This window comes from Megalobrama amblycephala, linkage group LG1, assembly GCF_018812025.1.
Source record: "Megalobrama amblycephala isolate DHTTF-2021 linkage group LG1, ASM1881202v1, whole genome shotgun sequence".
NCBI classification, from domain to species: Eukaryota; Metazoa; Chordata; class Actinopteri; order Cypriniformes; family Xenocyprididae; genus Megalobrama; species Megalobrama amblycephala.
The window spans coordinates 37,166,892-37,183,891 of record NC_063044.1 but is presented as its reverse complement, the minus strand read 5'-3'; the positions used below and the strand labels follow the sequence as shown (position 1 = coordinate 37,183,891).

At 41.6% G+C, this 17,000-nt stretch overlaps 1 protein-coding gene across 1 annotated transcript; it reads right to left on the bottom strand.

The window, feature by feature from the left end:
- Positions 1-12,423: 12,423 nt before the first annotated feature.
- LOC125268641 (uncharacterized protein K02A2.6) lies at positions 12,424-16,517 on the bottom strand. Its single transcript, XM_048190989.1, has one exon. It carries the CDS (start codon positions 16,219-16,221, stop codon positions 12,775-12,777), a length of 3,447 nt encoding a protein of 1,148 aa, XP_048046946.1. The 5' UTR covers positions 16,222-16,517; the 3' UTR covers positions 12,424-12,774.
- Positions 16,518-17,000: the final 483 nt, after the last annotated feature.

Genomic DNA, 17,000 nt, shown 5'->3' with positions numbered 1-17,000 from the left:
GATTTCTGCTGTTCAGCGCATCAAAAGCTGCATCTACAGTGCGCAAAAACTGCACAGTTGCAGCACAACCTTTGAACTCCTCCAACTTCAAGCCTTGCTCACAGAACTCCATGGCATCTGCCACACTGCTGCTGAAGATCTGTGCTGCCAGGTGAACTTTCATTTTTTGTTTTCTCCACTGTAAATGAGCCATTCTTAGCTTGTTTACCAGTCGCAGGCCTTCTTTCTCTTGAAGTTCATTGAGGGCTTCAATGTACTTCCACTTTATCTTCCTTCCATCTTCTGTCTCAAATTCTAGGGAAGATGCAAAGGCATTGCGAAGGAGCTTTAGCATGTGGCATGCATCCAGGATCACATGTACTTTATGTGTAGGGTCTTCAGGATGCAAGAAGTAGGGCTTCATGTTGTTGATATTCAGGTCAGCGCCAAGTTCCCTTATCATAACCAAGTTGGTTGTGGGGGCATCACATGTAAGTGAGACAACTTTAACACCAACCTCATGAAGCCTGCTAAGGCTCTCCTAATGACATTGGCTTTCTCTGATCCATCCATTCCTGTGATGAGAAAGTATGCTATGGGAATTTTCCATGACTCATTTACAGCCACAACCATGAGGACCAAGGCCTGGGTCGCCAGCGTGTTGTCAATCTCTCCAGTGTCTATGTCCACGTAACCATGGAACTGGTCTCCAGCAAATTCAGTCATCTTGTGAATATACATTTCATCCATCAATAGGGCACAGACCGTTTCTTTTCCTTTCTCTCTGTTTTCCTCTGCATGGCTTTTTAGCGCTGTGAAAGATGCCACAGTAAATCCTGGATCGGCTGAGACACTGCTGTACCAGCTGCGAATGGTGTGACTGTGTGGCAGAGCTTTCTGAAAATTGTCACGCACATAGTCATATGCCTTTGGGGAGTAAAAATGTAGCGTGGTGGCAAACCGCCTCAGCTCCTCTGAGTACTTAGCTGTTTTTTTCCCCTGCTGTATATTCAACAAGATGTGCTTTGGCACATCATCAATTGACTCAAGCAAAGAAGCACATTCATTGGATATCATCAGTTTCTTCTTGAGTTCTTTAGTGACATCCTTTAAGGAGGAGATCTTTTTTTTTAGACGCCTGGACTTTTGGGACTGCATTTTAAGCTTTTTCCTGTATTTAGTCAGAATTTTCTCAGTGGCCTGATTTTTCCGTTTTAAAGACCTTGGAGCACTAGCACTTGAAGCTGCATATCTATGATCCTCATTGATATCCACTGTTACAGTAGTGTCAGCTTGACAGATGTCATTGCTAAATGGGATGTTCCCATTGGCATTTTCAGTCAGGCTGGCATTGCTGTAATCGGCAGCAGATTTCAGGTTAAGGCTCTTGTCAACTGGAGAATCCTCTTTATCGTCTCCTGTAACTTTGCAGAACAAAAACGAGGACCCACTTACCTCTGAATTATCACTCTCAAAAATCTTGCGCCTTACCACTGTACAAGAGGACTTCACCAGATGACAAGGAAACGAGAAAATTGTTGGAACTGCTGTACTCTTAAGACGGCGATTCCCCTAAAGAAAAGAAAAGGAAAAGACAAAAATAATAAAGTACAATTATGTCTTTCGAATAAAAACACTGGATGCCACTGAAATGTTTTTTCAGTCTTCTATCAATGTTGAGTATGTTAACGTCAATTATATTAAAGGAATAGTTCAGCCAAACATGAAAATTGTATGTATTTCTTTGTTCTGCTGAAAACAAAAGAATATATTTTAAGGAATGTTTGTAAGAGAGTTGATGGGATCCACTGTCTGCCAAGCACTTATGACAACTCACAATCCACTAACCGAATGCATGCTTGGGCTAAAATCTGATCATCTGAATGTGATTTTTTTTTCAGCCACATTGGCAGCACAATTATTCTGCTGATTTTTTTTTACCTTTAAGTCCATGGTGAAAGCATGCTCTTCAAAATGAGCACTGCAAAGATGAGATGACGTTGGTTAGCTTGGGATAATTTTCATTTTATAGTGGACGAAAGCCTTTAATATCTTAAGCCATGAAGGCGTAGTTTGCTTAAAACAAGTGCAGTGCTTTTCAAACCTGTCCTGTGGACCCCACATGACTGCACATTATGGAAGTCTGTCTTATTAGAAACATTCAGTTCAAATCCTGCAATCACTATTAATGAGCTGATGTGTTGAACCAGGTGTGTTAGATGAGGGAGATATGAAAAATGTGCAGTGGTGGTTGGAGCTGAGGATAGGTTGTGTTTGAGGTCGTCTTTTCTCTGGCTGAGAAAACAGGTGTCAAACTTAAGCAATTTTGTAAAAGACCAAATGGGTGGAAAGACAACACAACTTGAGCCACAAGAAAATTGATCTCGAGATCAAAAGAGACAGAGACAATGCAGACTTAAATACATAAATATTTTATTATTAGTATATATCAGGGCTTAAAAACGAAATTGTTCCACTCCGAGCAGAATCGGTATTTTCTGTTCCAGCATTCCTTCATATTATAAATGTTCCGAAACTGGTTTGATTATTATACACAATACCCATGCATGAACGCAGAAACACACACACGAACGTAAACAAATATACACCTTTGCAGAGAGCGCACATAAACACCAAACACATACACTCATGCAAGAACGCACCAAATACACAGGACACCTCAAAACACATACCTCAGTAACGTTAGATACAGTCAAATATGTTATAAAATATGTTATAAAATATGATAAAACACTTGTCGAGAATGACATCTCCGCCATACAAAAACATCTCCTCCGCTATTGAATCGACGGATGACACATCGCTCTCATCTTCAGTAAGTTAGGGTGACCAAACGTCCTTTTTCCCCAGGACATGTCCTGTTTTCATGTCCTGTCTTCATGTCCTGTCCTGTTTTTTTTTTTTTTTTTTTTTTTTATAAAGTGATGAAAATGTCCTGGTTTTCGTTATTTTTCATTGGGCCATTAAATTGACCGGTGTTACGAGATTTTCGGTTTCCGAAGGCGGAACATACATTAATATAAATCGCAGACATGCGCGATTGCACGTGCAACTGAGAATATTAGTTCACATTGTATCTCAAGACAGGATTATTCCATAAAGGTAACTATATTCTCAGCGTCGCGGCTGACTTATGGCTAAACTACAGTTGTTTACTTCTAGGTAACAGTTTATATGTTTTCATTAGTATGCACGATTTGTGTAGTCATCTGTAACTGAATAACAGATACTTCGTGTAACAGCAGAGCAATCAAACTTTCTCTAAGCTCCAACGCTCTCTCTCTGTTTGCACAGGTCCCGATGCGTCACTGACTCTTTGTGCACAGGCACCTGACTATGGGGGTAAATTGATGCCAAAACCATTGAAAATGGACAGACTAAAAGTCACAAATAGATATTACAACTTGTAAACAAAACACAATCTACAAATAGATTAAAAAATCCGCAAACAAAGTCCTCGTGATCCGCAAATGTAAAACAAGATCTACAAATAGATACAAAGTCCTCAAACAAACTCTTTGTGATCCACAAATATAAAGCATGATCTACAAAAAGATTAAAAATCCACAAATAAACACACCCTGATTCACAAATAGAAATCAGTGACTTGTACTTGAAAACCAGAATTTGAATGAATGTAAAGTGACTTGTTTGCAGGTGAAGATCATGTTCTGTTTGTAGATTGTGTCACATTTGTTTTCAGAATTCTGACACTATTGTTTCGCTGTTGTGACAAAATAATGCCATAATCATTGAAAATGAAGAGACTATGAGTCAAAAATGCATATTACAATTTGTAAACACAAAACAAGATCTACAAATAAATTTAAAATCTGCAAATGTAAAACACAATCTGTAAATAGATTCCAAATCTGCAAACAAACTCCTCATGATCCGCAAATGTAAAACAAGATCTACAAATAGATAAAAAAATCCACAAACAGACTCTTCATGATTCACAAATAGAAATCAGTGACTTGTACTTGACAACCAGAATTTGAATGAATGCAAAGTGATTTGTCTGCGCATGAGGGTCATTATTTGTCTGTAGATTGTGTTGCATTTGTTTTCAGAATTTTGGCACAGCTGTTTCACTGTTTTTTCCATTAAAAAAATTTACAAATGCCCTCCTCACAATTTGCAAACAAACACGGTCTAACTTGTATTTTCAAACCACTGTAAAAAGACATTCGTACACATTCTGTGCAAAGCTCAGCATGCAAGTGTTGAATCTGTGTTTGCAGATCACAGGGCATTCACAGATCCCTCTGCACACGTCTACAGATCTTTTTGGCATTATCTTTCCGCAGAGTTTGTGTGACTACGATCCACACGTGTAGTCAGCCAATCAGGAGTATTGCTTCAATGTGATGTCACGCCCCCTCAATAAGCCCTTTTCAAAATAAGAGCGGACACTTCTCTGATGGGTGGGCTGGGCTCACTGCCATTTACCGTTGCCGGTGTCACAGCGCACAGCTCACAAGATGGGTTGTCAGGTAGGCAGTCGCTCGACTAAGTAGCTGTGTGACATTTAAAGAATAATTTTATCGCACCCAGTACGTTAACGCTATGCACTGTCGTTAAAACTGCCCAGAAACCGGCTCACCAACAGCCTGGCGTTAGCCAGTTAACCCCATAACTTGTCCAACTAACGTTAGCCTAATAATATCATTTAGCTTTAGCTATAGCTGGCTATAACCAAACATGTGTTTACAGCATAGAACAACAGCACATACAGTTAACGTTAGCAGTTCTTGCACATTTTGTGCCAACAGCAACAAAATAAACGTTCGCTGGGGACGTATCGGCACTGTGTCCCCGTAGCATTTATGGCAAATATGTAAGTTAATGACACACTGAACATAGCATTAGGGTTAACTAGAACAACTCCTCATAGTCATGCTGTCAGTTAAGTTATTATCAGTGCCTGACAATTCAGCTGGTTGACTGTATGTGAAGCTGATGGTATATGGGGGAACATTTTAAGCATTGTTGCTGGGCAATCTTGTTGAGTGATTGTTGCTTGGGCACTTTCCCATTGAAAAAATACAATACATTGCTATCTGGATAATTTAGATCGGTCATGGGCCCTGTCTCATCTGGTTGACCGTTTATGACAACATTGCCCAGAAACATTGCTCAAAAAGTGTGTGTGTTTGTTTTTTTGTTTGTTTCTCTGTGCTGGAGTTCTTTTAAAGGTGCCATCGAACATTTTTTTACAAGATGTAATATAAGTCTAAGGTGTCTCCTGAATGTGTCTGTGAAGTTTCAGCTCAAAATACCCCATAGTTTTTTTTTTTATAAATTTTTTTAACTGCCTATTTTGGGGCATAATTAGAAATGCGCCGATTCAGGCTGCGGCCCCTTTAATTGCTCGCGCTCTCCGCCCCCTCCCCAGCTCTCAACTCTATCATTGCATAAACAAAGTTTACACAGCTAATATATCCCTCAAAATGGATCTTTACAAAGTGTTCGTCATGCATTCTGCATGCATACATCGGATTATTTGAGTATTCTATTTATTTGGATGTTTACATTAGGGATGTCCCGATCACCTTTTTTTGCCCTTGAGTCTGAGTCCGAGTCATTTGATTTTGAGTATCTGCCGATACCGAGTCCCGATCCGATACTTCTATAATAGCCTACATAAAAAAAGAATAAAGAAGAGCGAAAAAACAGATCCAGGAAGGATCAGGAACAGTGCTTTTCAGGTTGTTCAGGTATCTAACAGTAATCAAATAGTAATCAAATATAAAATATCACTGCATATTATCTTTACTGTATAAAATAAATAATGATTAATCATTATTGAAGTTACAAAAACTATTCAGTCAAGAGCAGTGAGTGATTTCTTTGTTATTTGTTGTTTGATTTAACATTAAATACAGGCAGCAGGAATAGTTGTTTTCCCTTTAAGACATGCACGATCCAGTACATATACTGTTACACATGCGCTGTCTTTCTCGACTAACATACGTTCACTTAAGACATAACCGACTATGTTTGCCAGGATACTCGCTAGGACGGGCATGTTGACATCATTTTTTGTATGAATGTGGCCGCCGAAGCGCAAGACTTGAAAGAGAACTCCGTATTTGCGCGCTGACTGGAATAAGCGTGTGCGCGCTACGGATGAGCGCACACAAATCTTCTCACAGCGCGTGCGAGTTCTCTTTCGCGTCTTGTTCTTGAAGGTTTAAATCAGCAAGGCTTAAATGAGTTAGTTTAAACACAGACAGCAACGTGTGCTGTTCAGGTCTCACCTGCGCTCGCGCGCTATCAACACCCGGGTGACGGCGTAAATGACTGGACATTAGAGCAGACGGCACTCGCAGTTAACAGTTCACAAAGAGTGACTGTTTTGTCCACGCTTTCTGATTATCGTTGTTGTAACGTTTTGTGCATCCATCGACTGAAACATACATTATCTGAACTCTGTCTGTTTTCCACGTTGCTATTTTAAACAAACCATATTAACCAATAGATGCGTCGTCATTCGAGATGGACCACGGTGCAAGTGCGTACCGAACCGTAAGTGGAGAACCGTATGGTTCGATTTTTTACCGAGAACCGTTGCACCCCTAATACATATATAGGCTATCCGAGTCCTGATCGGGAGGTAACGTCCGATTCCGATCGAGTCTGAAACCACGTGATCGGGCCCGATTTCCGATCATGTTATCGGATCTGGACATCCCTAGTTGAAAGCATGTGGTTTCTTCCTCTATGCCCTATTTTCTCATGCACACGTCGAAGAATGAGTTTTGAAACATGACTAGATTTCGGTAAGATGACAGGATGTTTCACCTCTTCGGGCAAAGCCGACTTGCTTAGCCTTCCACCCACTCTCAATACTCCTTCAACAATCTCAGGGTCAAGTTTGTACAAATGACTATCTTTTTCGAATGCCTCCTTTTAAAGCAGAAATTTCCTCACTGTAATGTTCTCTTTGCACAAAAGATACAATGGCTTTTTCTGCCGCAATCAAATCTTCAACACAAAGTGTCCTACTCAGATTCTCAGGTAATTGTAGCTTTGTTTTCTGCTTACAACTTCTCTGTTCTTTGAGTTGGTTCTGCCTTTTCTATTCTTTCACTTTCCATTTTAAGACTTCTAGAAACTTACAAATCCATGCTACCTCTCTTTTCAGGCAAGTCCAGTCCGAGAAGTAGTTCAAGAGTTGACTTGTTGGAGGTTCCTTTTCGTCAGTCATAGTAACACAAGCACATATTTTTTCTTTGACTTCTGGATCATTATCCAGAATTAAGCTAACCTCTTCCTCTGCTTCAGGCCATTGAGATAGTGAACTTCAAGAGGAAGTCGGGTCCATTGATCCAAACTTGAGATCGAAGGAATTCTTCAGTTTTCATGCCTCTTGATGCTGCATCTGCCGGATTTCATTTTGAGCAGATGTATTTCCACTGTGAGGCCTTTGAATGGGTGTGAATAATGGAAATTCTGTTTGCTACGAAAGTTTTGAATCCTTTCGTTGTATTAAGCCCTATTCGGACGGGACTAGTTTTCCAAACGACGTTTGAGTAACAATTCTTATCAACCTACGTCTGTGATTTTATGTACGGATTCGGACGGGACTAACATCTCCGTGTTTATTACCGAGGTAGGAGTGTCTGTGTTTTACATGTGGGCATTTCAGAAGATCACGTGTTCAGAATGCGTGGATTGCGTATGGTCATATGACCGATCAATGGCAAGATGGCGCCGAATAAGAAAGTGACGCGACACTGGAGTAGGGAGGAAACATTAGCTTTAATTTCTGTTTGGAGCGAACCTACGTTTCAGTTTCAGTTTGAAAATTGTATACATAACCACAAGGTGTGGGAAGCAGTTTTTAAAAAAGTTTGTGAGGTTTGTCCATCTATTCAAAATACCTTCGACTGGGTGAAGTGCAAAGTCTGTATAGAATATCTGAAACGACGTTACCGCGAATGTGTGAAGCATAACAAGAAGACTGGGTCGGATCCACAACGCTGCCCATTCTTTGAGGAACTGGACTCTGTTCTTGGTTAGTTGCTACTTTTAAGAGTATTCGTTTTCTATTGAAAAATAATTAACAGTGTACAAAGTACTTAAACTTGTGGATAATAAGCATTCATATGAAAAAAAAAGACAAATAATAAAATGCAGAGAATAAGCTAGTAATAGAGACACGTAATGTAATTTACACGTTATGTAATTAAGTGCAGAAATGAAAGTAATCTTACCTGAAACTGATATTACAGTAGCCAGTCTTAACAGTTTACGTGATTTGGCTCTTCTTGTTGATTCATTTTTTTTATTTCTTCGCAGTGTACCAAACACATCTACATCCATTATCGGTGCGCAAAAAGCAGAAACTTGAATACCGGCGCGATAGCGAGAGATTGTACGGTAGTTCACGTTGACCAAAACACACAAGAAAAAGTGTTTTGGAAAAAACATTTTCGGAAATCACAGACTGTGAAAAACTGTACCTCTGCTTTCAACAACCTTTCCAAGCTTACAGCTAGGACGGCAGCTGCCAATTCCAATCTTGGTATGGTTGTTTGTTTAAGCGGTGCTACCTTGGCCTTTCCCATGGCGAATGTCACATTCACTTCTCCTTTATCATTTATGAGTCTTAGGTATGACACTGCTCCGTACCCAGCCTCACTTGCATCCGAAAAGTTGTGCAACTGTGCGGATGCTATGGTCCCGAAATCTTTGGATGTGGAACATCTGTTCACGCTAAAGGTGTTTAAAGGAACCAACTCGTCAAGCCATCTTTGCCACCTTAAAGCAGTATTCAAAGGGACCTTTTCATTCCAGGGAAGTTTGATCCTACACAGATTCTGCAGAATTTGCTTTGCAGAAAGAATGATGGGTGACAGAAACCCCAATGGATCGTAAATTGAACTCACAATAGATAAAATGCCACGTCTTGTCGTTGAGTGTTTGATTGTTATACTGAAGGTGAATGCATCCTTTTCTATGTCCCACTGAACACCCAGAGCTCTCTCCATAGGAAACTGGTCTTTACTGAGGTCCAGCGTCTTCACTGCCTTGGCTCGGTTTTCCTGAGGAATTACACTGAGAATGGAACGGTCATTGCAAATCCATTTGTTAAGTCGAAATCCTCCCTTGCTACACAGTGCTGTTAGTTGATTATACAAAGATAAAGCTTGCTCCACCATATTTACAGCTTTTAAACAATCATTGACATAGAAATTCTGCCTGATGGTGTTAGTTACATCTTCTGTGTAATCCCTTTGGTTGTCATCAGCTGTCTTTAGCAAGGCAATGGTCGCACAGCTTGGTGATGATACTGCACCAAATATATGGACAACCGTTCTGTGCTCTTTGAGGTCCTTTTGTTATGTCTCCATCAGGCCACCAAAGAAAACGTTGAAAATCCACATCTTCCGTGGCCACTCTTACCTGGTGGAACATACCTTCAATATCAGTCATGAAGGCAATGGGACCTTGACAAAGTAAAACTCCTATCAAATTATTTGTCAAGTCTGGGCCTTGCAATAGCTCTTTATTAAAGGAAGTCCCACCAAATGTTGATGCACAGTCAAATACCACACGCAGTGTCTATTTGCGCGGGTGCCTAACTCCATGGTGTGGTATATACCATACCTTTCCATTTTCTAGATTCAGCTGGTCACTTGGTACAATCTCTGCATACCCCTTTTGCAATCACGTCATCCATAAACTCTTTGTACTCAGTATGGAACGATATGTCTCTTTTAAATCTTTTCAACAAGTGCTGAGCACGTTGCTGTACCATGTTCTTATTGTTTGGCCATTTTTACATTGGACTCACAAAAAGGCAACTTTAAATAATAATGTCCGTCTTTAAGTTCTGCAGTCTTTGTGATCATGTCCATGAATTGCCAATCTTCTACTGACATTTCTGCCTTTTCATCGTACTGCTGTTCAATGAAATCTTGATTGTACTGTTTGATCAACAGTTCCTCCAAATTTTCAATAGACACTCCATTTACTTGCATTTCAGGGACATTATCCTCATCATCATTCATACGATGATTAAGTGGACCATTAATGACCCAACCAAGGAGAGTTTTCACAGCATATGGTCCATTACCTTCACTGTTGACAATTCTCCATGGCTCCAATGCCTTTGGAACATTGATGCCTATAAGTAGCCATATGCTTGCATTTATTGGCGTCAAATCAACATCCCTCAGGTAAGACCATTTTCTAATGTCCTTTTCTGTAGGAATGTTGTCTTTGGTGACTGGGATCGACTTCTGTGTGTATACATCAGATAATTCTAGAAATCCATTTCCCTTTAAAGCAGCCACTTCTAATCCAGAAACTCTGTAACTGGACACAAGCTTTTCCTGACCCATAGTTTTCAGAAGTGTTTTCATCTTTCTTCCTGCAGCATTTAATTTAATTTAATCAGTTCTTCTGTGCAAAATGTTGCAGAACTACCTGGATCAAGAAATGCATACGTCTGCACAACTTTGGTTCCCTTACTCAATTTCACATTAACAGGAACTATGGATAGAGCACAATCTTTTGAACCAGCCCCAATATATTTCCCATCTTTCAAGGAAACCAATGCACTTGATATCTGATCTTTTGAAAAGACTTTAGGAGTTTCGTCTTTTCTTTTAATTTGCTTACTCTCGATATGTAGAATGGTTGGGTGTTGTTGGTGACAAATCTGACAAGTCTTGCGGTTTTGACAGCTTTTGCTCATATGCCCATGTCCCAAACATCCAAAACGCAATCCTTTTACCTTGAGAAATTCCACCTTTTCTTTGTTGGGTTTGACTTTGAATGCCTCACAAACTTCAATGGTGTGGTTTTTTTTATCACAAAACATGCATGGTGGCTTTTCCACTGCATTTGAGGCAGTATAACTTAATTTCAGCTTGTCGTTCATGTTTCTGCTACAGTAGTAACTGTGGTAGCAAAACTGCTGCCTCTGCCAGGAGATTTAAAACTGGGCTTTGTAGTTGTGGTTATTTTAGAAATTCCCCTCTTGTCTGTTGTGCTTTGTATGTCACCAAATACAGGATCCAATGCAGCTCGTGTCTCTCTTTCAATGAATTCAAGAAGATCTTTAAATTTGACTTTTCTATTGTGGCTGTCCTGTATGTTGCAAGCAATTGTTCTCCACTTGTCACGCAGCTTGAAAGGCAGTTTGGAAACAATCGTTCTCAAGTTGGCTGAATTTTCCAGCTCCTCCACAAATTTAATCTCTTGCAAAGTGTTAAAACAGCTACAAAGAAAGAGTGCATATGATCTTAGAGCTGGTCCATCCTCTGCCTTTAAAGCAGTCCAATTCAAAGCCTTTTCAATGAAAGCAGATGATATTTTTATACTGTTACTAAAATTCCATTCAAGCTGCTGCTTTGCTTCCTTGTATCCTATTACAGGATCCATATGCAAGTAGCTGCGGACCAGATTTTTGGGTTGTCCAACTGTAAATTGCTCTAAGTAATAGAGCCTGTCTTGCATACTGTCAGTCTTGCTTTCAATACCCTGTTCAAATGCTTTAATAAAGGATCTGAACTGCAGAGGATCTCCACCGAACACAGGAATTTCTCTTGTGGGAAGAAGGGATGTTTGCTGTTGCTTTATCAACCAAGCAGTTATTTCATTTTGTTTTTTCAAAACATCTGCAAGAGCTGTATTGTCCAAAGTGGATGAGTCCCTTTTATGTTTCTGAGTTTTTTCATGGCTTTGATGCGTTTTCACTGTAGGAGTAGATTTACCTTTTTTCCCTTGTTTGTCTTGAGTTATTTGAACCTTTAGTGTTCTTGCAGGTGCAATATATTCAGTAGATGGATAAGTACTGCTTGTGTCAGACTTTGCACTTCCTTTTGTGCTTTTTGAACTCATTTTTCCGAGGAGCGATTCAGATTTCAGGAAAACATTTACCTTAGCATCAGCTGCAGCCATTTCAGATTCCAACGCAAGCTTTTCCTTTTTTGCTTTTAGTTGAGCCTCTTCCATGTCCAAAACATGTTTTTTCTCCAAAGCTTTGAGCTTTAGCTTTTAATGCAGCTCGTTCCGCTTCTGCTTGCAGAAAAGCAGCAGAGACACTCACTTTGCTTTAGAAGAAACTCTAGATGACTTTTGGGAACTTCTTTTATAAGACTTATAAGTGGCCTGAGATACACTATCCATGGGCCCAACAGCACCGTCCAAGACATCACTTTTACCATTTTGATTTTCACCCATCCATGCTTCAATCTCATTCAGAAATTCCCTGAAGAGAATTAATTTCGGCTCATACCAGTCTACGTGGTCAGCCTCCTTTTCATCATCATTCAACAAACTTATTGTGTATTTTTAGGAGATTATAACGGCGCGTGCAGGGAAGGATGACACATACACACACTTAACGTGACCGCTCGTTTACTCACAGGTGTTGGAGAGAGATCACACACCGGAACTTTTTTCCGGAAACACATGTAACAATGTGCATCATGGGAAATGTAGTTAAATAACAGCATTAACAAAATACACAACATTTCCTCCCCTCTTACTCTTTGAGGTATAACACAAAGATTACAAATTAAACTGTGCCAACTGAAATCATGAATTTATAAAATGCAGTCTCTCTTTTCAACATATCTATAACATAGACTTTTTTTTTTTTTTTTTTTTTTTTTTACGTGAACATTGAGTCTTTCATGTTGAATCCTTATTTAAAATAACAACTATTTCCCTGGGAATGAGGGTAGACTACCTCAGACCCTAGCTTACCCTTAGGGGATTATTCTGCCCCGAAGCAATAAGGGTAGCCCTTAACTAAGTGTAATCCAATAAACGCTGAGGTGGACGCCGCTCCCTTACTGGATACCGGCGACCTACTGAGTTTCCATTTTCTGTCAGAACAACCGGTGACGATGGTTCTTCAACAAATGGACAATTTGAGGTCACAATAGGCTCAGTGGTGGAGACTACTGAAGTTGGCGAAGTGTCGTCTATTTGCTCGGTGACATCAGTGAATTTAGGAAGATCTGTGACTGTGCTGGCTCCACCCAGCAACTGATCAGTGTGTCTCCTCCAGGAAAGATTGTCAGCAGTCTTGACCTTGTACGACACTGGGCCCGTCTGGGCCTCCACAGTAGCCGGAACCCATTTCGGACCACTGCCATAGTTCCGGGCCAGCACTGGTGAGCCTGTTGAAAAGTTTCTGTCCTTGGCTCGCAGGTTCCTTCGCTGTACCTGACTCTTTTGTTGCCGCAAGACAGTTTCTTTGAGTGTTGCTGGCTTAAGCAGCTCAAAGCTTGTTCTGAGCTCTCTGTTGAACAACAAATACGCTGGCGACACTTTGGTAGTTGCGTGCGGAGTACTACGATAGCACAGCAAGAAGCTATGAAGGCGTTGATGAAATGTGCCCTGTCCAAGAGAAGCTTTCAAGGCATGTTTCATGGTTTGAACAAACCTCTCTGCTAACCCATTTGTTGCAGGATGGTAGGGTGATGACGTGATATGCTGTACACCATTTGCTAGTAGAAATGTGGCCATCTCGTGGGATGTAAATTGGGGGCCATTATCTGACACAAGCTGCACTGGTGATCCAAATCTACTGAAAATTTCTCCCAGCTTCTCACTGGTCTTCTCAGCTGAAGTAGATTTCATAATGGCCACCTCAGGCCACTTACTGTGTGCATCCATGACCACCAACAGCATTTTCTCCTCAACTGGGCCTGCAAAATCAACATGAATGCGATGCCATGGTTTTTCAGGATACTCCCATGGGTGCAGCGGTGCAAGTTGTGGTACATTACGTATGCGCTGGCATGAGGTACACATCCTTGCTTTTTCCTCTATTTGGCCATCCACTCCTGGCCACCAGAAGAAGCTCCTGGCAATCTCCTTCATGCGGACCATTCCACAGTGTCCTACATGCAGCTGTTTAAGCACTGGCTTACGCAAAGCCGGGGGAATAATCACTCTCCTTCCCCATAATAAGCAGCCTGACTGCACTGAAAGTTCATGACGTCGAGAGACGTATGGTTTTAGCTCCAGATCATCGTTCTCCCCTTTGCCTGTCATGACCATATCCATGACTTTTGACAGGACAGGGTCATTTCGTGTGCCCTTGCGTACTTGCGCGGCTGTCACTGGGGCCCTTTCCACCTGGCTGAAGTAAAAGATTTCAGCCACCTGTGCCTCCTTTACTCTGTCTGTGAGAGGCAACCTGGACAGACCGTCCGCATTCCCATGCAATTTCGACTTCCGGTACTTGATGTCATAGGTGTGAGCAGATAACAACAAGGCCCACCTTTGCATCCTACTGGCAGCAAGAGAGGGAATGCCATGGTGTGGGCCAAAAATAGCCGTGAGAGGGCGATGATCGGTCAGTAACGTGAACTTCCTACCAAAAATATACTGATAAAACTTACGCACTCCAAACACAATGCTCAATGCTTCTCGCTCAATCTGAGCATAGTTTGCTTCTGCTTTGCTCAGACTCCTGGAAGCAAACGCAATTGGCCTCTCTTGACCATTAGGCATGATGTGGGACAAGACAGCTCCCACACCATAAGGGGAAGCATCGCAAGCCAGCTGGATAGGAAGAGCAGGGTCAAAATGAGTGAGGGCATTTGACCTTAAAAGTGTCTCCTTTGCTCTTATGAACGACTCCTGGCATTCAGAGGTCCACTTCCAATTATTCTCATGACACAACAGTTTGTGGAGAGGTTTCAGCAGCGTCGCGATATTTGGGATGAATCGCCCATAATAATTAAGTAAGCCGAGGAAAGACCGCAACTGGCTGACATTTTTGGGCACTGGAGCATCCACAATGGCCTTAACTTTGGATGGGGACGTATGCAGACCGGAGGCATCAATGACATGGCCTAGATACTCGACTGAAAACTGGAAAAATTCACATTTATCCTTGCGCACTCTCAATCCGTACTCTTTCAGTCTCTCGAGGGTAGCATCCAGGTGCTGTAAGTGTGACTCTTCATTCGTGCCAGTCACTAGAATGTCATCTAGATAACACACAACTCCTGGAAGTCCTGCAAGAATCTGATCCATCGCTCGCTGAAAAATGGATGGAGCCGAGGTAATTCCGAACGGTAAGCGTTTGTAACGAAATAGGCCTTTGTGTGTATTGATGGTGAGAAGTTCTCTGGACTGTTCCTCCACATGCATCTGTAGGTATGCTTGGTTGAGATCAATTTTGCTGAATTTTTGCCCTCCTGTCAGCCCAGCAAAAAGGTCATTAATGTGGGGCAAGGGGTATTGCTCTGCTGACAACACTGGATTTACAGTGACTTTAAAATCGCCGCAGATCCTTATGCCTCCATCCTTCTTTATAACTGGAACAATGGGTGTTGCCCACTTACTCACACTGACTGGTTCCAGCACACCATTCTTCACAAGTTCAGCTAAGCTCGCCTCCACTTTAGGTTTGAGTGCATATGGCAGGGGCCGGGACTTTAAGAACTTTGGCTGGCTTCCTGGCTCCACAGTCAATTTCACTTTGATTCCTTCCATGCTGCCTAACTCCTGTTTGAAAACTTCAGTGTGTTTTTGAAGAACACCTTCAAGATCCAGTGTTTTAGGTGTCACCATATGTATGGCTGGCCAGTCCACCTTGAGTTGCTCCAGCCAGGAACGACCCATCAACGAGGGGTAATCACCCACGACCACATACAATGGCAGTTTTTTTGTTTGTCCATTCAGTTCAACTGTTACTTGGGTGAGTCCTTTCATGGTCACTGATTCCCCAGTATAAGTTTTAAGGACTACATCAGGTGGTTTGAGTGGCAGGTGGCTCAGCATTTCGCTGTATATCGCATCCGACACCAGCGACACAGCTGCACCAGTGTCAATCTCCATTTTCACTGGTTGTCCTTCCAGCAGCGCTGTGACCTTATAAGCCTTGGTTCCACCTGCAACGGTGAGCACATGCAAGAGAAATTCCTCATCAGATGTTTCCGTACCCTCTTTGTTTTCCTGCCCGACTGCAAATATGCGTTTCTTTTGTTTCCTTCTGAATACTGGTTTCGGCTGTATTTTTTTCTTTTCTGTTTTATTTCTACATGCACGCTCGATGTGTCCCTTTTTCTTACAGCTGCGGCATTCCGTATCCTTAAACCAGCATGAAACAGGTGAGTGTCCAGTCTTGCCACAACGGAAACATGGGCCTTTATTTTCAGTTTGTTTTTCAGTCTCCATCTTGTACACTTTACTGTTTGAGCTCAATTGCTGGGCTTCCTTAGCAGCCAATTCCATAGACACACTCAGCTCAATTGCTCTTTGTAGTGTCAGGTTGCTCTCGGTTAACAGCCTTTTCTGTATGCCCTCGCAGCGGAGTCCGCATACCAATCTGTCCCGAAGTGTATCGTTGAGCACATCACCAAATTCGCAGTGTTCAGCTAATTTTTTTAGCACTGCCACAAACACTGTCACAGTTTCCCCTTCTAGCTGATTTCGTCTGTGGAACCGAAATCGCTCTGCTATTACTAAGGGTTTTGGAGAGAAATGCGCTTTAAGAGTGCTCACTATTTGATCATACGTTTTCTCTCCAGGTTTTTTCTGGTTGCAGGAGGTTACGCAGTAGTGTATATGTTTTTGGTCCCATCACACTTAAAAATGTGGGTACAACTTTCTCTTCAGTAATAGCATTCGCTGCTACAAAGTACTCAAATCGTTCTGTGTAAGAACTCCACTGCTCATTGCTTTCATCAAAAGGACCCATATTTCCAAAAACTGATGCCATTTTTGCCGTTCTCTGCCGTTTAACAATCAATTCAGTCACTTATCTGAATCGTCGTCTTTCCTCCCCCTTTTTTTCAGTTCAGACGTGGATTAACAGCAGACTCGTATTATTTCGCGTTTTTCAGCGATGTCGCCGTCAAGCCGCTTCATTTCCGCATCTTCACAACACACGCAGAATAACGAGATCCTCGTCGCCACTTTATTGTGTATTTTTAGGAGATTATAACGGCGCGTGCAGGGAAGGATGACACATACACACACTTAACGTGACCGCTCGTTTACTCACAGGTGTT

Bases quoted from the DNA above. Each gene is read 5' to 3' on its own strand.
- LOC125268641 (XM_048190989.1), bottom strand. From the start codon at position 16,221: ATGGAATTGGCTGCTAAGGAAGCCCAGCAATTGAGCTCAAACAGTAAA.